The following is a 20,660-nucleotide window of genomic DNA, read 5'->3' as shown; positions in this document are numbered from 1 at the left end:
GGGGGGGCTCCTCCCGCCGGGCTGAGGCGGGGCCTGGCGGCGGGGCGGCCCGCTCAGCCCGCCGGCCTGCTGCGGGAGCGCCGGGCCCGCCGAGGAGCCGCCGCACGGCCGGGTCGGGCCTGCCGCGGGTAACGCCGGCCCGCGGGCCGCAGCCACGCAGGTGCTGGGCGGGGGGCGGGAGCGGGGGGCTCCGCCGCGTTGCGTTCGGCGGGCGAGGGAGCGGTACCCTCGGTGCCTGCCTCGGCCGCGCCGGCTGCTGCTTTCGGGAAGGGGGGGGGGGGGGGTGTTCGCGGTGTTCCCGCGTCGCCCGGCGGCTCCCGGGTAAAGCCGTAACGGGTAACGCTTGGGCTCGGGGATCCCTCCCAGGCCGGACGGCTCCGTGACAGCAGCAGGGGACGTGCGGGCGCGCACAGCGCGGCTGGGCTGCCGCCGCGGGTCCTTAATCGTCTCATCCCTTGAGCCAGCCTGAGGGTGGCTCCGCTGCCGCCGCTGCTGCCCGCGGCTCCGGCTCCCCCCGCGGCTCCGGCCCCTCTCTCGGCTCCGTGCCTCCCGCGGCAGTCCCCGTGCTGTGCGGGCCGGCCAACCGGTGGGGAAACCCGGCCTCTGCCGCCCCGCTGGGTCCTTGGCCGGGGATCCGGTAGGTGCCATTTAGAGGGAAAACTCACGGGTGGCCAGGCGAGTTGTGCGCTGTGTAGCGCTACTCTCCACCTGCGAGCGCTGGAGGCAGGTAGTTCCAGGGCTTCCCAGCTGTCCTTTTCTTATTTACGGAAGGACGGAAACACGGCACCGGTGTTCGCAAAGAAATCTTGGAGTCGCGAGGCCCAGTGGCTCAAACCCCGTCTCGTTTGTATGTGTTTATTTGCTCGAAGCTTTGCGGCCTTAGCAAGCTAGGCGTGTAATGTCTTAGAGCTCTGAATTATTTATGAGGCAAGGGGTTATTGCCAGCGCACGCTGGGTGTAATGCACAAAGTTCAGCAGGATGGAATAATGCGTTTAATTTGCTCGTGCTTGAATGCGTAGTGCGTTTCAATTAACGCTATTTCTTGTCTCTAGGAACGCACGAAGTTGTGTTACTTTTTGCTGACGCCGTGCCGCTGGGGTTCTTGCCGGGAAGAAAAGGTTCTGTGCGGGCAGAGACGGGGCGTCGTGGCTGCGGGGACCTGCGGGTCTGTCGCCCTCCCGCCGGTTTTGCGCCTCCCGGAGCGGAGGCTGCGGGCTGGGACGAGCGTGGGACAAGGCGCTGAACGCGCCCGTGGGCCGCCGTTCCGGTGACCCGTCATTAGCAGGCAGGGTTTAATTGCGATGATCTGGGGGTGGTGGTGGGGACGGGACAAGCGGCCTCTAGCCCCCACGCGGCCTCACGGGGGGCGGGGCCGGCGGCGCCTGCACGTGACGTGGGGCTGCGCCACGCGTGACATCACGGCAGCTCCGCCGGGAGCAGCGCGGGGCCCGGCCGGCCCTCCTGCCGGCAGCCGGGGCACCGGGGCCGCGCCGGTAACGGGCCTCCGCGGTTCTGGCGGTGGGGGTGGCGGCCGCCGCCTCCTGCTGCCCGGCCGCCCCGCGTGGCCGTGACTCGCAGCGGGTCTCCGGGCTGGAGGGCACTGGAAGGAAGCGGGGCGGCGGCGGCCTGTTCCCCGGGGTCGGCCCGGGGCTCGCTGCCCGGCGCGGTGAGGGGCCTGCCGGCTCGGGCTGGCGGGGCTTGCGTAGTCGCAGCGTTGGAGAGGGTCCCTCCGCCAAAGGGAGTGGGGAAGGGGCAGCAGCAGCGGCTGGAGGGATGCAGCAAGTTTGCACAGGCGTTTAGGGAGGGGGTACCGGTTACTTGTGGCTGTTACCATGCCCGGATTTCTGTTTGCTGTCTCCAGAGATGCTGTCAGGTGCAGCATGGAGTTGCTTACTTGCTTTGTGGTAACTTGTTGGCTTTCCTCTTCCCTCGTCTCCTCCACTCAGCTCTGTGTTTCTCTGTCTCGTGCACCTTTGCATATTGTCAACCCAGTTTGTGAGCTTTCTAGGGTGCAAAGCTGGCTCCACAACTGTCAGTGTGCGTGGGGCCATTTAAAGGTAACTTTGGTGATGACTCTTTGTTGTGCCATTTCGCTGATGCTTGTTGTGCGAAGGTCTGCAGATATGCCAAGACAGGTATTTTGTCATGGTCTGGAAGCAAACCTTGGATCTCTGGTGAAAGAGAAATACTTTATCTCCTGAAACTTCATCCCTCTGTTGTCTTTTTCCTGAAGGGACAGCTGGGTCCTTCACTGCAAGGCTTTTTTGAGGGAGTCTCCAACACGTGAGTTTCTGACTAACTGTTTGGCTCATTGCGTGTCAGCCAGTTTCTGGCTATGACTGCAGGTTATGTTTGTAGGGAAGAGTCCTCATAGGTCTGGTGTTCATTCCAAGGTACTTGAGGACAGAAGAAAAGCTGTTTTTTGCTTCATTTATTGAGTGGCAGACTTGGTTTGTGGAGTAAGTGAGTCTTAATCAAGACTTAACCCCCCTGCCGAAGTATAAATAGAAAAAAATATCTTATCATTTAGTTAGGGAAGCAAATGCAGGTTGAAAATGTCAGCCAAGCGTTGCTGAGCTCAGCCTTTCTTTCCTTTGGGCTGTGGAAAGAGGGCATTGGAATCGGTATGCATTGTGCCAGGACAGATAGAGTTTGGCCTTGCTGTGCTTCTCTGCTATCGCATCTGTGGCACGGTCACCAGGTCACTGCTGTAGCAAGCCTTGTGAGGGCAAGCTGACTGGCTTCCTGGTGTATCACCTTCTTGAAATCTAGTGCTGAATTCAATGCTGTTTCTTTCTCATACATGCATATGCACCCATGCATCCCTCTTCGTATGGGAAGGCCAGCATTTGCAGGAGAAAAGCAAGGGTGAAAATAATTAACAACCTCCTCCCTCCCTCCCGCTCCTGCAAAATAAAAAGTGGGGGGAATAAACCTAAACCAGTCTCGAGTAGGACAGAACATGGGTTGTTGCGGAGCTGCTTGGGAGTTCTGTAGCTGTTGGAGGAAACCTGCAGCTACTTGTGTTGTGAAGGGATGCAAGGAGAAGTACCATAGTAGGGACTACATATATAAATTGCGTAATCTAAAAAAGTAAGAAATAGGAAACTTTATCACAGATTTAGCGTGTCCTGGCTGTGTGCCTTGGATTACCGTTGTTAGTTGTTTCCAGTTACTGCTGCCGCAGCTCTGCGCCTTGTCAGCATGTTTCCTTTACCAGCTGGCTGTGCAGTGAGGAGGCAGGCAGAGGGTGCGCAGAGCAGGCGTGCAGCCATACAAGTACAGAGCGTGATTTTACTGCCTTATCCTGATCTCACACCTGCAGGAAGAGTTGTGTTTCCAGTGCATTAAAGTGCATTTGATTGCTGTGACTTTCGCCCCCGGCCCCCCCCCCCCCCCCCCCCCCCCCCCAAGAAAGATGCTTTCCCTAGGATTAGTCGTTGCAACTCAGTGTGCTCATTCTGCAGTAAACGGAAGGAAAAATTTTTTGCTGCTGTTAAATACTTGATCAGTGGTGATGGTCTCAGACCTCAAAAGTCATGTCTCTTGTAATTAGATCTGGTCCATGATTGTATGGCTATCGAGACTGACTGTTTTCAAAATGTTAAGTTTTGAATTTAAGGTCTTTAACTGTTGCTGTTTTTCCAAAGTTGTGTTCCCATCTGCCCGGGGAAGAGTATAGAATATAATGTGCTTTGTCTTGAATGCATTGAAGGATGATGTTGCTTTCTGCTCTGGAAGCAGCTGCTGTGAAAGTCTCATTGTTGCAGATGTGTGGGTCTTTGCATGTTGAATAGGAAAGCTTATCAGACTGTGTTTCATTCTCCACCCCCTACCCCACCCCCACAAAGTAATAAGATTTACAGACCTGACAATCTTTGAGAAAAATCAGTGTTTCCGAACTGAAGTGAAACCTGTCATGGGTGTCCCAGTCCATGGCAGGGGGGTGGAGCTAGGTGAGCTTTAAGGTCTCTTCCAACCCAAACCCTTCTGGTTCTGTGCAAAGATACCTTGTTTCATTGTGGGAAAATGTTCTGCTGGTCTGCAGTAGGATGTATTGTGTTACCTGGTTTTCCTCACAGCCTAATAATTTAGGAAGGCAGAATCCCATCCTCTTGGCTATTGAAACTGTCTTTGTGGGAAGGAACTTCATCTTAGAAGGGAATTCAGGGGGATGTGTCCTGCTGACAGGTGCAGGTCTGCATTTAGGCTGCAAACAGGTTGAACTTGGTCAGTAGATCATACTTCTGCTAATATAAAAGTACGACATTTGACTTGGCATTTTCATGGCGCTTACAGCAGCTAGAAGCTGTGTTGTAGTCAGTTTGGGTTTGAGAGTTGTGTATAATATTGTTAAATTACATGAGGCTGGCGGTGTTCTGGCAGATCTTAAAAATTTCTCTGTTAGAAGTGGTATGATGGGTTACTTCAGCAGTCCTGTGTCATTTTTGTTCTGTGACTTCCTGCTCAGGACAAAATACCTTTTATTGATTTTTTTGGAGCATAGACAAATTCCTTTCTTGTGTCCTCACTAAAAAGGAGACGCCCCTGGAGTCAGCGTAGGTTGCAGTTTTAGGTCTGGAGATCTCTAAACCAGATTTCCTGTAAAGCAAAATTACTTGCTTTATTGAGTGTCAAAAAGAAAATATTAAGATGATATACTCAATTTTGGTATAATTTCATAAACTGCTTTGAATTTTACATTGTCAAGCTTTTTTAACTGTCTTGTTTGGGGAGGGTGAAGGCTAAGTGCACAAAGGAGAGCAGAGCACTGCAGACATTCCAGTATGTTTAAGGGAGGGGAAAAAAACCTAAGTGTTTATTTAGTGGGAAGCTGGTGAAGAAATGAAGAGAACAGCGGTGGAGAATGAGAAATCTAACTCTTGTTTTGAACAGACCAAAACTAGTGCCTGTAGGATGAAGTAGGAGAGCTATCTCGTGGGATGTGAGGATTGAAGCAATTTAAAAGCCATGCTGCAGAGTCAGGTTGTATTGTGAATGCATAGAAACCTCTGTGAGATGTAAATAAAAGTTGTTAGGTGAGTATCAGACTGATTGTTAAAGCAGATGACTGAGAAGAGAGTAGGTGTCTCCTGGCATGGAAGGGTAGTTTATCTTAAGGTTTTAAAAAAGTACTGGCAAGTGTACTGTAAAATTTCTTGACATTAACTGGGCATGGAAGTTGTGTCATCCCTCTCTCGAGGGAGAGGGGCAGTCTTGGCTCGATGGTTTTACTGTGACTATGAAGCAAACAAGGTTAATTGATTTAAATCAAGGCTTCCCACTTGCTGATTTAAATCATGATTAAAGTCAGTGATTTAAATAATTCATATAAACTTTGTTTTGCATTTGATGCCTTCTTAAGAGGAAGATTTATTCTCATTGGTTAGGCTCATCTATTCTTGCTAAACAGGACGATACAATGTTTCTATATGCAGCCATTTGTGCTATTGTATCACAGTAAATCTTTGCATTAGAAAATGGTCATTTTGTGCTATTGTATCACAGTAAATTTTTGCATTAGAAAATGGTCATTTTTATTTACTAGGTGGATAATTTCTTTCCTCACGACGTGTACAAAACTGCATTTGAATAAAAAGGTCAAATACACATATTTTTTAAAATAATTAGAGTATAATCACAGGCTGTATACATAAGAGAAAACATGCTGGCGTGTGTGCTGTTAAAACTGGCGTATTTTAACAGTGTAGTGTTATCTGTACTTAGCAAAATGAACTGGTTGTTTTTGGTCATTGTGTCCTTCCAGATCTTAGAATGAGCATAACTCATCCTCCCTTGTCCTGTTTTTAATCAGAGATTGGAGGAGAGAAACACCTCCCCCCAGTTTTATGCTGCCTCCCCCAGCTTTGAGTGAACCGAGCTAATTTAGTAAGTGAATTGAAAAAAACCCTAATCTTTCTGCCTTTTTAAGAAAGATTTGTATGGTACTTAAGTGGATTCTGATTTTGCAGACTTGGTGACTTTCTCAAGTTTAGGTATTATCCTCTTAAAGCATTCTTCAGCAACCATGTGCTGCTTGGATACAGGGGGTGTGTGTTTGTTTAAATGATTGTTTTGGGCCTTATCATAAATTGTCATTAACTTACAAAATTAATTGAATGAGTGTAATCTTGAAAAATGTGTGTAAAACCCATTTAAAGGAAAAATGTTTGAAATTTAAATAGCCTTTCTAGGGCCCTTATGAAACAAGAGCAAAGAGGTAGGCTTCTGCAGCAGCTCCGTAGTGTACCTCAGTTGCCAGGGTCAGACGTACAGAAATGCCCCCAAAGGACTCCGCATGCCATGCTAGTGAATTTTCCTGGAGGATTTCACACAGTCAGGCTGTCAGCAATGCACACGTAGTGGATTCTTGCGCACCTACCAGCAGGAACCCATGTGCATATGTTTGCGGGTACGCGGAGTTGCTCTGGAATAGCCTTTGCGACTCGCTCTTACGGTGCTTGCCTTGACATGCATGCACACGCGTGCACGCAGACAGTGCTGTGGCCAGCCCTCCTCACCAGCGTGCTTTGGCTTGCATGAGCACTGCCACCGAGGCAGGGCAGCTCACCCAGCTGCCTGCTCCAAGGGTAGGAGGAGAAGCTGTCGTCTTGCCTTCAAATACAAACTTTGTGGTTTTGGTCTTCCGATGGACTGCTTCCCACCCTTGGCAGTTGTCTGTTGGAGAGGAATAATATTCTGGTTTCTGTGAAAGAGCCAGGAAGAAGTTCAAAAGATGGCTTCTGTGTTTAGAACTGGTGAGGAAGGACAGATTCTTCGGCATCTGCAGGTCTGGGCAGGAAGCCCAGATATGATTTAAGGTCCCCGCAGCATGTGAACAGGCAAGGTTGCACTGCTAGACCTTTAAGGAAGGTGTCAGACTCTCTTCTTTAGCCGAGGAAGAGGGAACTTATGTTGTGAGGAGTGTTTTAAAATGTAAACTACTTATAAGCATAGATTGTATAATGTAGCTTCTATTATCTAGGCATGTCTGAGAAGAGGGGACTTAATTTTCTGGTCAATGTGAGACTGAAGAAAAATTTTCCCTTGGTCTGCAGAAAGCTCCCAAGTTGCTGTTTGTTTTTCTAAAAATAGAACAGGAGTGGAGAAAGCAGAAACCTTTGCCTGAAGAAAACGTGAGTTGTCTCCCTATCACCTGTACTTTAATGGCATTTTCTATCATGCCGCTCTTAAGCAGCAGGCTGGGGGTGAAGGCTGAAGGAAAAACAAGAAGAGACTGCAGACTTTGTCCTCCCTTGTTTCAGTATCGTCTCCAGCTGCTACTCCCTGATACTTGCTCTGGGTGGTGCCTTTAGCAGTGTCCCAGAATTGGCAAGCCATCCCCACCCTTCCTCCCTTGATACAAGGATCAAAATAAGAAATCCAGGCACCTGTTGGCTTAGCCCCATCGCCAGCTCCCACACATGCGTGCACGTGCTCGCCTTTTCCAGCCCTGATCTCGGGTTCTCAATCACTTCTGAGAAGCGGGGCAACAGGAGCGCTCTGACAGGATAAGGTTTGCTTGCTTCGGGCAGACCCTGCTGGTCTTTGCAGAACCACTGGCTCCTGCTTTGTCCGTGGGTCCTGCGTGATGGTTTCCTTCTCCTCGTGGCAGGGTTGCACTGGAGCTGGGGATGGAGTGGGCTCCTTGCAGCGTGTCACTTGTGACAAAGTCTGATCTGATGGTTAGGTTATTTTCCTTTTTCCTATTACAGCCTTTGTGCAGACTTTCAGTCTGTTCCAGGCAATGTTATTTGGGCAACAGAAAAGCACTTGTCAGTTAGCTCCCTCAATCTCTTTGTGCCGTGTTAGGGCTCTTTCTGGATGGGTGATGGTGGGGCCTCCTGGAGATAACCTGGGAGGAGAGTCGGTGGCTCTGGTTTCCCATCCGGTGGGTGTGCCGTGAGCACAGCCATTTCACTGGTCGCTGTTTCAGCGGTGGACTCTGTCCGGCTCCAGACTGTTTTCCAGCTGAGTATTTGTGGTGATGTCAGGCAGTGTGAGAAGGGAACATGACTTGGCAGGACAAAGTCTGCAGAAAGTTCAGCTCCACATTTGGCCAAGAGCCTCGGAGGGAATGAGATCTACACACACATTCTGCTACACAGCCTGTCACATGCCCTCTCACATGCTCCCTTCCTGTCACACAGATCCTCTTTCTCTCATTTTCAGAGCTTTAACCCTTCTCTCCTAGCTTTCTACCCTGTGGGTTTATAAAAACAAACAAACAAAAAAATCCCTCCTCCTTATTTTCCTGTTGCTGTACCTTGTAAGGGGTTAGTTGCAATGACCACCAAAGCAGAAATGGACTGTACCGGCCAGGATCCAGAAGAGTAAAGTCAAAAGCAGGGCAAGTTGACTTTGCAACAGAGCTTTTAATAGTCCTTTTATTCTGACCTGCACCCCTATGCCAGTCTTCACTATGTTTCTTGACAGCCCTTCTGATCTCTCTTCTTGCTCTACTGCACTCTTCTGGCCCATCTAGGTCTGGATATGCACATCTGCCGCAGGGTGGGAACTCCTGCCTCTCTTCTCCTGTTCTTCGAAGGGCAGTGTTGGCAAAACCTGCCGAAGTATATCCCCAGTAATGGGTGAGCAGGAACAGACTAACAGTCAAGCTTGCTTTGAATTTAAAACCCTGTTCCAGCACCCCTCCAATGTGTTCTTTATATGGGTATTTCTGTAGTACTGTCATTTCTTCCTGACCTCTGTGCTACATCTAGGGATGATATTTCTGTGAATGGGAATTGGTACTTTTCCCCTACTGCCCTTAAGGGAATTTTAATGAGTTTCCTGCCTGTTTTGCAATCCAGTACTGTGTTTCTGTTTTGCCTGTGAGCGGTAGTATTTGTTTTGATTGATGCTTTCAGGTGGGATGGTGCTTGGATACAAAGTGCTGTATAGATACATGATAAAAAGGCTGTTTCCCAGAAACAATCTTGTATCAGTTATGGTGATATGCAGGATGCTGATGAAAGTACTCTTGGGGTGGGAGGAAAGGAGGAAATCGGAAAAATGAACAAACTATTGTACCATAAGCAGCCCTCCCTTTGATTCTGTTCTTTCCTGTTTTGCCTCTTCTTCATGTTCTTTTATTTCGTAGCTGCTGAAGGATGGAGAAGGCCAGTCTGAAAGAGAAGGTGGTCTGGACAAGGGCTAGGAGTTGAGGGCTTTTAAGTTTGTGGGGTTTTTGTTTGGTTTTTTTTTCCTGACTTTGCTGTGATACATCCCACAGCTTTGTGTCCTTTGTCATCTTGTCTTCCTGGTGAAATATTGCAGCTGTTTCTTACTGCTTTTATCTGTTCTAGTAGTTGTTCACTGTTGACAGTGGTTTGGGCCATGTTCCTGCTCAGAGAAGTCAACAGCAGTTCAGGATACTGATGCTGATGAGGTGGGGGCTGAGATGGCCTGGGAAGCTGAGCGTATTTCCTTTTCATGATGCCAGCTGATAAAGGTGCTTGGCTAGAAAATACATGGATCGTGAAATGTTATTCCCTTGCTGCATAGTTTAGTGGAGATGCAATTATTTTTAAGTAAACAATCAGGTAAAGAGTATGCTGTGTGTTTATTTATCATCATTTTCTACATGCATAAAAAGGCCTGCAGTTCTGTTTTGTAAGCATAAGCTAGTTGGTTCTCATTGCTTTATGGACTATGTTTAACCCTTTTTCCTGCCATCTCCACTATCAGGATATTATCTTGGGTATTCATTCTTGCCCTCCCCCTTCTCTTTTCCCTCCCTCTTTCTTTCTCCTCTGATCTCTTGCTTCAGTTTGGAGATGGCATTGGGATGACATCTTAAGCCCTTCATGAGTCAGACTTGTGTTCCCTGAAGCAAGGCTGCAGCTTCTGCTGGACTGAGTGTCATAGAGGAGGAATGTAGGATCCAAGGGAGAGTTTTTTTGTTCTGTCATGTGGTACTCCTGTGGAAGTTCACACTGACTGGAGAGAGAGGCTTCTCTAACTCTTTTGTCTGTTCTTTTTTCCACCCCCCCCCCCTTGCCACTTCCATGGAAGCTCCGTTTTAAAACAACAGCTTTTTGAACGTAGCTGGTTATTGCCATTACTTCTGATCTGGGTGACACTGTGTATTTCCTGTCTTCCTAGAGAACAGGGTTTAAAAGAGACTAAGGAAGCTCTGGGTCTTAAAACTGCTGCTTGAAAGAACAGCTGGCTGTTATGTTTTGGATGCTACAGTTGTGTAGAGCAAGGTATTGATGGCTGAGTAAAGCTACAGAAGGAATCCAGAAAGAAATGAGTCTGTGGGCATGTTTTCTGTGCTGCCATGCAGTGGCATTTATAAGGAAACCAAGTGGAGGGGTCAGATCTCATTTTTAGCCTTCAGGTAGGGTGTGATGAGCTGTCACTGCACGTAGGATGTGTAAGAGCTGGTCAGTAGCAGGAATAACAAGCTGCAAACATCTCAACTTTAATTTTCCAAAGCAGGGTCTTGCTAGTGAGCAGTTTATTTTTTAGTAGGAAGTTTTCTAGGTTGCTTGAATACTTTTCACGTTGGATTTTATTCTTTTGTGTGTGTCTGGTGGTGTCATTAGAAGTGCAGCAGAATTATGCCATTAGTCAATACCGGGGCCCTAGAAAGAGAAACAAACATACAAACCACAACCACCTTTGCATAGGTATGTTTAGATTTGCAAGGGAAAAAAAAAGATGTACTGGTAGGATAGCTTTAATTTGCTTGGGGGAAATTGTGAGTGGTACTAGAAAAATAATGCTTTTGTTGTTTTAAAGTGATTTTTCCATAGGGACGTTTTGCTATTATAGCTGATGCTTACAAACATGTTCCGTAGACAAGGCTCCAGGCTGGATCCCCTCCCTTCCCCTTCTTCCCGAGGAGTGCCAGGGAGCTGCCCTTTGCTCTCTGCTAGCAGGAGGGGGCAGCTGCTCTGCTTTGTGTGGTTCATCCTCCTGGGAGAAGCACAGACAGGATTTTTCCTGTTGCAAGCCCCTGTCAAAGCCTCAGTTGTGCTTCCTGCCATCTGAAGGTCGGTGCTGATAGTGGTGTTGAGCTGTCGATGAGCTGGATTTGCAGCCAGGCACGGGGGATTATTGCAGTTCAGCTACAAATGGCAAGTTCTGCTTGTGTTCATCCCCGTGGGTGCTGCAGGAGTTGGTGTTGCTCCAAAGTGACTGTGCTCTGTCTGCGCCCTGTGTTGAGACGCTGGCTTCACAGCTCATCTGGCAGACAGAGCTGAGAAAGGATGACTTTTCATTTCCGGGACGGCTTGGAGGGGAGGTGGAGAGATGCTGCTTCTGTAACATCTTCCCTGCTGTAACCTGGTGTGTGCCCTAGTTTTTGCCATTCCTGAGGTGGTTAATGCTTTAGGTTAGCCAGAAGCTTGAAAGCTGAGGTGACAGCAGAAAGCCTAGAAGGGGTGGAAGGGACTGGAGCTTTGTTACCCCAGACCTGGCTTGTGCTGTTTTCCAGAGTTCAAGGGAACTTGTGTCAATGGCCTTTAAGGGAATTTCATGGCAGTAAGGTGGCCACATCGCTCCTGATATCCCTTGTTACACGTTTCCAGTTTATTAAACAGGGGAAAGTCTATCTTCTCTTACTGTCATTTCCTCTCTCTCTCTCTCTGCCTCTTTTTCTTTCCCTTTGTCAGAGGGACTGATACCTCCATGCAAACAGGAAGAGAGAGAGCAGCCCTGCGTGCAGTGGGAATGAACTCCAGTAACCTCATCTCTCTCCTCCTTTCAGCTGCAGGACCAACAGCATCTGGCATTTGGGAGAGAGGGAGGGAGGATACAGAAAGGCACAGCCCATTTCAGGATCTTACCCACCCAGAAAGCAGTCACATGTATGCTCTCTTTTCCTGTTGCTCTTTCTGTTGACATGGCACTCTTTGATCAGGCAGGAACCAAGAGGTGAAGGCGAGGGCAAAACCAAAACCCCAGCCTTTGACAGGCAAGGAATAATGAGAGGCAGGTGAGAGGGGAGGGAGCATCTCCTGCTGGAAGAGGCATGTTAACAGAAGAGCTGACTTCTTGCAGAACAGTTGCTGTGGGAGTGAGGAGTTCCTTTGCAGAGCCTGTAGGTGGGACTGGAGTCTGTGTTCTGTCTTCATCTGATGTACAATTTGGGAAGCCCTGTTCCCAGAATGGGGGGATCCACAGGCTGCGCAGGAAAGATGCAAATCCTGTGCTCTGAAGATCATAGTCAAAGAGTGAGTTTGGTTATTTGTGGGTGTGGGGTTTTTTTATGTGGAGCAAAGCGAAAGTACTTTGGGCTGACATGGCCCTGAATGACGGTATTCCGTTTGGTAGTACCAACGGTAGTAGAACATAAGTTGCACCTTATGATCCTAATTCACTTTGCTAACCAACTTGTTCAGTGGAGAGAGAGAGACTTCTTTGTTTGTTTGTTTCAGCCCTATTCCTTTTTACCTGAGGAAGGGTGGAACTGGCTTGGAACTTCTGTTGCTGCCATTGTTTGTTTATAGGAGCATGTTCTGTGAGTCAAGAGCATCTTAAGTTGTATTAGGTTCAGATTCAGAAGTGTCTGCAGGCGTCTTTGCATTTCAGTTGTAACAGAAGCTCTAATTTTGGAAGGAAAATTAGGGGGACACCTTTAGAGTGTTTTTCTGTAATAGCCCAACTTTCCCTTCCTTGATTTCTTTCTATTCCTTTCAGGCTTACCATCTTTCAGAGTAACGCCTTTCATCCTGCTGTATGCCATCATTACATCTTCCTGCTTCTCTTTGCAGTAATCTTTCAAGCAAGTGACACCTTTTTTTTTTTTAATCTGTACAGTTGTTAGTCACTTTTGCAGCTGTTCTCTGAACTCTTCCGTGGCATCCATAATACCTGACCTCAGAAGGAGACACAGGCTGTGTGTTGAGACCAAAGCTAAAAGAAGTCTTTGCAATGGGAGCTCAGGGATGCACCGGTTCAAAGCAAGAGACAAATGTGTGGACAAAGGCTGTGTCAGAAGTCAGGGAAGTCATGGGTACTAAAGGAACTGGGCAGCAGCAGGAGTAAAAAGTTGAAATAAAAGGAGAATGGGGACCGCTGAAACTCAGAGCTAGAGAGGTAACGGTGGGAATAAGACCCTTAACCTGGGGGCAAGAGACCAGAATGCGGCTGCCCATCCCTGAGGAGCAGGCTGTGTAGGCAGGAGTGACTGGTAGGACTCTCTTGCGTAGTTGGCAGAGGTAGCAACAACTTGCAAGGCTCACACGCCAGTGCTGCACGCTTGGGCAGCTGCTCATAGCTGAAACTTAGCTCAACAGCAAATGAAAGCAATTGCGAGGCTGTAGTTTTTGGGTTTTTTTAGCAGCTTGGGACTGACAGTGGCCTGCAAACTCCTTCCACTTTGTGGTTGTCTTTATGCTTCTGAGAGATTGAAATGGGTAATGCGATTTCAAGTTCTCTGCAGTTCTCTGTAGACAGGGATTTACAGCGGGGCCACAGAGCTAGTCTCCATTCCCTGAGAGTTACAGAACCATTCTTTCCATTCTTTGTAAGCATTCTGTTCAAAATAATTTTTTATGCTATCCTGTTGCACTGCTTTGCACACATTTTCATGGTTTGTCCCTCCCACTGACAATCTGAAGTTGATTATTTTCCCTCATGAGTTTTAACAGTTTGCACATGTAATATCACTTCATTTTTGAAGTGACAGTTTTGCATAGGATTCTTTTTCTGCTCTGAAAGGTGTAAGTTTCTCCTTCAACTTTTTCCTAATACAAAACCTGTTACATGTGTACTTCTTGCCCTGCTTACAGACATACTAGCTGCTCAGCGTTTCTTGAGAAATGTGGTGATGTGGAGGGAAGAGGAATGAGCCGACATGAGCTGGAAATAACCCTTGTTTCTCTGAGGCAGCTACAAGGTTCCTCAGGAAGGTTTGTGAAAATACTCCGGCTGCTACACCAGAGATGGTATGGAAAGAGCATTAGGTCACAAAATATTGGTAACTCCTTCTGAAAGGATTGGAACAGTGGTGGATCTTAAGGGGCTTAGTTCTGTGCTGGTGCTGTAGGTCCTATGAAATCTCAATCTGACAGGTTTTTTTGTTTGCCACTTCAATGTGCAGCCAGCTTTTGATACCTGAGGTAGCATCACCACCATGAGAGTTGTGTGTTTAGATTTCGGTGGAGGCCCTTATGCACTGTTGTGAGCCCATCTTTGAGAGGTGGATTCAGATTGGGTGCCGGCAATTATGCTGCATGTCAGAACACATTTAGAAGCCAAAATGCCGAATTATATCCCTGCTTTAGGTCCTTCTGAAAGATAGCCCTTCTTGGTTCATCAACGGCCCGTTAGGCCCATGCACAAAGGCACAGTCCTGTTGACGCACAGATGTGTGATGCATGGCCACAGTCATGTTAACGTATGCATACAAATGTCAGGTCTCTTCTGCTGATGCTGGCGTGCTGCGGAGTGCATGCTTGTGATTCATTACAGAACTGAAACAACCGTATATTTTCCCTTGGCAGAATGCTATAGGATTTTGTAATTGACAGCACTGGGACTCTGACCAGTAAATCCTGTTTTGAAAGATCTCAGAGACTTGCACAAACTTAAGAGCTACTGTTTTCTCTGAACATCCAGTACTGGAGGTAAAGGGCTCATTGTGCTATACCTTTGATTATTCCTGTGCTCCACAATACAGTTTCCCCAGGAGCTGTGCTTGCATCTGGTCTGGTTCCTGATCATTAAAAAACACCAAACAGGGAATACCAGGGAGAGGGTAGACCTATTTAGCAGAAGTGTCCCGGTAACTGCATTTGGGTCATTTGGTTTCTTTATGTGCTATGCAGTCATAGCACATTCATGAACATGGGACAGAAATTAAGTATATCCTGTAGCTTTGTGTCGGTGACAGGTCAGATCAAAGACTTCGCGGGGAGTGTGCGAATGCTTGAGCTGGGCTTGGAAGAGGACTCTGCTGAAGGAATGGGATGAGATGAGACTGTTGCTGGAGGAAGCGATAAATGTTTCTGGCACTTAGCGTGAGGTACAAGAGCCAGGGCTGCCATCTCTGGTCTCTGTTAACCAGTACCCTCTGTTGCAGGAGCATTGATCTTGAGACCATCAATACCCGAGTTGTTCTGTTGTTTCAGAAAAGAAAGGGAGAGAGAAGAAAGAGAGTAGGGTGAAGCTGTTGGCACCATGCTTCAGAAGTGTTTAGTGTCTTACTTGAGACATGGGCGGCAAGGACTGGCAGCAAGTTGTTTCCCTCAGCCTTTCATCTGTATGTGCTTCCTCACTGGAGTATGTCTGCTCATCAAGGTCCTGTGTTCTAGACACTGCATTAGAGAGAAGCGATTGCTTCATCTTTTGTCACTTGGCCAGTCCTGGTTTCTAAAACTGACAGAGTTGAGACAGACAGTGGGAGGCAGCACAGCAGATTATGTCAAGAAGACAGTGTTCCTTCTTGCAGTTATGGCTTGCATCACCCTTTTACATTTTTAGTTGAAGTAGTGGTGCAAATTGGAAGATGTGAACCTCTAATAACATGATTACTAGTACAAAACTCGACAAGATTTTTAGTCATTTGAAAACAATCCTCATGTATTTTGCTGAAAACTAACTCCCTGGCCTAGTCATACAGCCTCTCACTTGTGTGCCTGTGGGGAAAATGCTAGTTTAGGTTTCTTTACCTAGCACCAGAGCACTGCTGTTTGTAGTTAGGTCAGTTTTGCACAGACTGCAACTGTTTCTGCATCCACAAAACTAAAAAATGCTGTGTCTTAGGAGCAGAGAGGGCGAGAGGCCTCTCCTGTCTGGCCCGTTCTGTTTTGGGAGGGCTGGTGCATCAAGTAGGAATGTGTGGGCTGGTTTCACAGCATGAAGACAGTGACTGATAGGCCTTACCCCTCACCGTGTCCTGGATGTGCACATGGATTTATACTCCCCTCCCTGTTGATGCAGACTTCTCAGACATTGCCAGGAAGTCTGCAGTCTGGCAGAAACTCCTCTTTGGGCTCCAGATGTCCTGCTGACAGCAAGTTTCGCTCTTGCAATGTCAGTATGGTTGTGCAGATGATACAGTTTTGAAATCCCATCAGGCTGTACCCTCCTCTTTTGCTTTCCAGAATACATGGCGGTTGTGCCTGCGTCGCTGAACTGAAGGCAGTGGGGTCAAGCACTGTCACTCAGTCCCTCAGCTGGGGGATCAAACTCTTCCTTTGAAAATGTATGGCGGTACTGCTGCTGGTGATTCATTCTACACAATAATTAATGTTTGAGTGAGTCTTTTGCGTGGTTTAAAGGAATGTGGGGATGCACAGAGGCAGTACACTTGGCTTTCTTGTTTTGTGCCCAAACATGTCCGCAAACATCTGGTACCAGCATCAGTGAGAAGCTTGTATGGGACTAGGAATGCAAGTCGGGTTTGGGTTTGTTTCACTGAACTTCCTATCTCCATCGGATGCTCTGTGCCTTTCCACAAGGTTTTTGGTCGCTGCAGGATTTATTGTGGACACTTATTTTTTTAAAAAAAGGTTGATTGTAATAACAGTGTTGTTCCATTGAGGACTGTGAGTCTCTTCAAATTGGTTGCAAATCACATCGGTTCGGTTGTAGTCTCCCACAGCAGGACTTCTTGCTTTATATGGCTTTGAGTTTCATATTTGCTGTCGCTGCTTTTGTCCTAGATGCGGCTGTTTCTCCAGCAGTTCGGTGGCTGTGTGCAGCAAAGGGGAGGGAGCTCTACGTTCCTTGTACAGTCTGAAGCTGTGTTTACAAAGGTCATGTGAATTAACATGCTCTGTGGTTTGTAACACCTGCATCTACTATCTGGCACAGTGTAATGGGAGGTGGCAGAAACTCAGTTGGCTTGATGGTATGGCTGCTTTTATACTCGACTGTCTTAGAGTACAGGGAGGGTGGTTCATGGAAGGAACTGCTTTCATCTTTGCCTTTGGCGTTCTAAGAAAAGTTGCACTGTCTGATCCAAATACCCAGACAGGAAGAAGGGACGTGGGTCTGTGGTCCTCTGCCTCTTCCCAGCCAGCACTGCAGTGTATGAGCCATGCCCCTGCTTACCTGATGCTGTTGTATCTGGGCTGCTGCACAGCATTCTGTCACCTCCTGTTTTTCAGCAAGTGGCAGGCTTCCAGTCCTGAACTCAATCACTCAAGTTAAACTGGTACAGGCCTTTAACGTAGTTGCTTTTTAAATCAGTTAATCCCTTTAGCTTGCACTGGTAAATCACTGAGTTAAGATCAACTGATCAAATGCATGTTCAATCAGATTAGGGGTGTTTACATTAGCAGTTTGCATCAGTTTCACTATGTCTGTGCAGTCAACCCAGTAAGGCCCCTTTCTGTGCAGGTGGGGCTTTTTGGAAAAAGTGGTTGGATTCCCTTTCCAGGTTCAGTTTCTGTAGTGGAGCTAGGGCTGTATAATAAAAACACTTTTCAGGATGGTTTCCAGGTTCCAGAAAGGTATCCTCCAAAGGCTGGTGGTGAATCTGTTTTCCGAGTGTGACGTGATGGTCATTTCCCATAGGTGCGGTGCTGGCTTTCAGTTTCTTGCTGTAGATGAGGGGAGGATTTGTCATCCTCATCTTTGATACATCCTTGATCTTTGGCATGTCCTTTGGCTACTGATATTATAGAGAAATTCAACGTTTTCTAGTCTTTGCTAAATAATTGTATCAAAATTGGCTTTTACAGTTTTCTGTGTGCTCTGCAGTACATGCCACAAAATCCAGGGCAGCTGGCAGCTATGAGCTGTTTGTTACTGGAAGCTTTAACAAAGGCCGCTGGTTGTAAAGTCTGGAATTTCCCTCTTACACACTTGGAAAGGTCAGGGCTGAAGTCCCCTGGTGGTCTTAGCAGCAATGAAGACTTATCCTGCTTTGATAAATATTTTGGCAATAAAAAGACAGCTTTACACCTGGGTGCGCTAATCTTGTACCTTTTACCACAGTTTGTTAAAATACTGCTTCAGGAGCATAAATATCGATAAAACAAAGTTAATTGTTTCTTTTAATAACTAAGGAAACAAAATCTTGAAACTTGCTTGTGATGCGGCTTGTAAGAGACTTGGGGAGTTAATAGGCTCAGCAGTTGAACTCTTGCCTCTTTTGCATCTGTGTTGTTTTTCTTTTATTCCCCAGGTACTTCCTTTCGGACTTTCAGTAGGAGAGGGAAACTAAAGACCTTGAAGAAAGACGCCTGTGGCCTCTTGCTCAGCAGTAACAATGCTGCAGCGATGAGATTATAGCGAGCCCTTCCTGTGTGGCCTCCATGGGTCCCACTCAACTCAGCACACAGGATCATGGGAAGCGGGTGGCAAGTGTCTTTGAGATGGAGGAGGAAGGGCTTTCGCTCTTCCCTGGCTCGGAGAACCCCCCTGAGCATACAGGTATGGAAAAACTTACTAAATCCATGCAAGCTAAAGGCTATCCATTCTTTCAGCTGCAAGCAGAATTGATACTTAGCAAAATTTTAGGGCGAGTTCTGCTGTGCTTGAGGCACTCGGAGAGAATGTCTAAGAATAGAATTGGTTATTGATAGCTGAAGATGATTTGGTTTATAGGTGGCAATTGTGTTGAATATTTTGCTTATTTGACTTTGTAGAGTCTAGGTCTGTGGCAGTAAAATTAATTTATTTTTGTTAGTCTTACCATATGCTGCTGAACAATAAAGCTTTACTACAGGTGACAACACTAACAAGGGTTAGTGATGCAAGGAAATAATAGGTTCTTGCAGATAATGGAAAGACATTAAAAGTTTCCCCTACTCATTTCTAAGGTTAAGAGTATCAGGAAATAGAACTGAGATTTTGCAGTTATAATTGCTGCTGGGACACAATTCTACACTTTCAAACTGTAAGAAGATGTAGTTTAACATGTCTGTATGGATAACAGGAGAAAAAAAAAAAAGGAAAGCACGGGTGGTGTCCAGCCTAATATCAGCAGTTTAATGAAAATATGATAAATATATGTATTTGAACAGCGAGGTAATGGGCAGTCCCTGATACAAAAAGATGATGTAATCTGAATACAGAGTGAGGACTCAGCAGTAGAGTAGAAACAAAGAGAGTAGTTGAAAGGTGAAGAGGTATTACCCAATAAAAGTTCTTAAAACAGATTTGAGGACAGGAGAAGAAAACAATCGATAAAGGCCTTATGGGGGGAAAAAATTATTAAATAGGGGATCTACCAAAGTAGGAGGGACCTTAATGAGAGCTAAAGGTGCGGAGATGGCATTCGTGCTTGAAACATCTCAAACTATTTCTGTGTTATCTTTGTCTACAGAAAATGACAATAATAAGTAATATATCTAAAATGGTTAGTGTTCAGAGATGGAAGATAATTTGCATAGATCAGATAATAAGCCTATTTGTCTCAATAAAGCAGTCACAGGAATGGTAATCAGATGTTTATGTAACATCTTAAAGGCAGCTAAGAAATCCACATGATGGACAGATTCATCTTGTGGAAGTCACCAGATTAGTCTGCTGTCCCTCAGAAACAGGAACATCTGAGGCCTCCACAAAGTTATTATGTCAGTTAATTTATAATACAACGGAAGACTGAGTAATTTGAAATAACTGTAGGCATTACATAACTTCCTCATGGTAATAGATTGTGTGAAGAGAAACACAGTAGAACAAGGGACTTAACCTTTCTGATGGCATTTTCCTGCTGTCCAGTCTGCAATGACAAGTGTAGGCCAAAATGAGTGACCTCCAGATGTCTGTGAAGTCAATGGGACTGAAAATCAACACCAAGATACTTAAGACTGTGAAAACCAATATGTAGTGAAGAACACTAATAATAATTTCTGAGACTGACCAAAACCTGTTTACCATTTTAGGAACTAGAGCAGAATAGTGAGCATAACTGAGAGTGAAGATAGATATTGGAACCATACGTATGAAAATGAGACATGCCATTGTAACCCTGATGCTGATCAGGAAATGCAGCAGCCTTGTTCTGCAAACCAATCCCTATGAGTTAACTCCAGTGTAAAGGCTTTCCAGGCATATCTAAACATAATCTGGAGACTTACCAAGACATGCTGTTTGGTAAGCTTTATGAACAGCTGCCACAGAAGAATCTGTAATAACTGACATACAGAAAAATACTTGCATTATGAGCTGTGCAGAAGGACATGTCAGATATCGACTTGGCTAGAATTAAATGGAATGGAGAGATGGCTAATGGGGAGCGAATACACAAATAACGTTGGCAAGCAGTTGGCTGGAATGCTTGAGGTGAGGCACGTGGGAGTAGGGCAAAGACGTTTTCAGAACGTACAGCCAGTGACAAGGTTAAGATCTATTAGAACGGCGCAGGAGGAACTGGGAGCTACTGCACAAGACCATCTGAAATGTGAGGCAGTAGTGAAGGCTCTGTATTTCAGATGGAAAAACAAGATTTAGTAGATGAATGTCAGAGTGCTTCAGTTTTAGGAGCAGGGAGCACTCTTGAAGAAATGATGGTTTTGGGGTTCCGGAGGTTCACAGGGCTTGTGCAGCGTGCTGCTTGCCCGCTTATTGCCCCTAAATCCATGAAGCTGCTGTCTAATGTCTTGACAGTTTCCCCAAGTGTTCCAGTTACAGGGATTACCTACTCAGTTTGCTTTTTATAGGGTCACAGTTTTCAGCATTGGTTTTCTGTCACCACTGACTGCTGAACCATTTTTCCTTATCCTTGTGCACGAGAATAGAGGTAGGA

The 20,660-nt window shown here is 46.6% G+C and overlaps 1 protein-coding gene across 5 annotated transcripts in view; it reads left to right on the top strand.

Moving 5' to 3' along the window:
• Positions 1-20,660, top strand: part of NR1H3 (nuclear receptor subfamily 1 group H member 3) — a 31,201-nt gene that overhangs the window by 228 nt on the left and 10,313 nt on the right. The window contains exons 1-3 of one of the 5 annotated variants that reach the window (XM_040599703.1): positions 42-160; positions 16,624-16,811; positions 18,093-18,340. In XM_040599703.1, coding sequence (XP_040455637.1) covers positions 18,223-18,340 — 118 coding nt within the window. In that variant the 5' untranslated portion in view covers positions 42-160; positions 16,624-16,811; positions 18,093-18,222. Of the gene's footprint in view, positions 1-30; positions 161-1,538; positions 1,668-13,925; positions 16,812-18,092; positions 18,341-20,660 lie in introns of those variants that run through there. The other 4 variants (XM_040599701.1, XM_040599704.1, XM_040599702.1 and 1 more) reach the window with 4 other exon arrangements.

The sequence above is a fragment of the Falco naumanni genome, chromosome 7, assembly GCF_017639655.2.
Source record: "Falco naumanni isolate bFalNau1 chromosome 7, bFalNau1.pat, whole genome shotgun sequence".
Taxonomy (NCBI): Eukaryota; Metazoa; Chordata; class Aves; order Falconiformes; family Falconidae; genus Falco; species Falco naumanni.
This window is presented reverse-complemented; position numbering and strand designations above follow the sequence as displayed.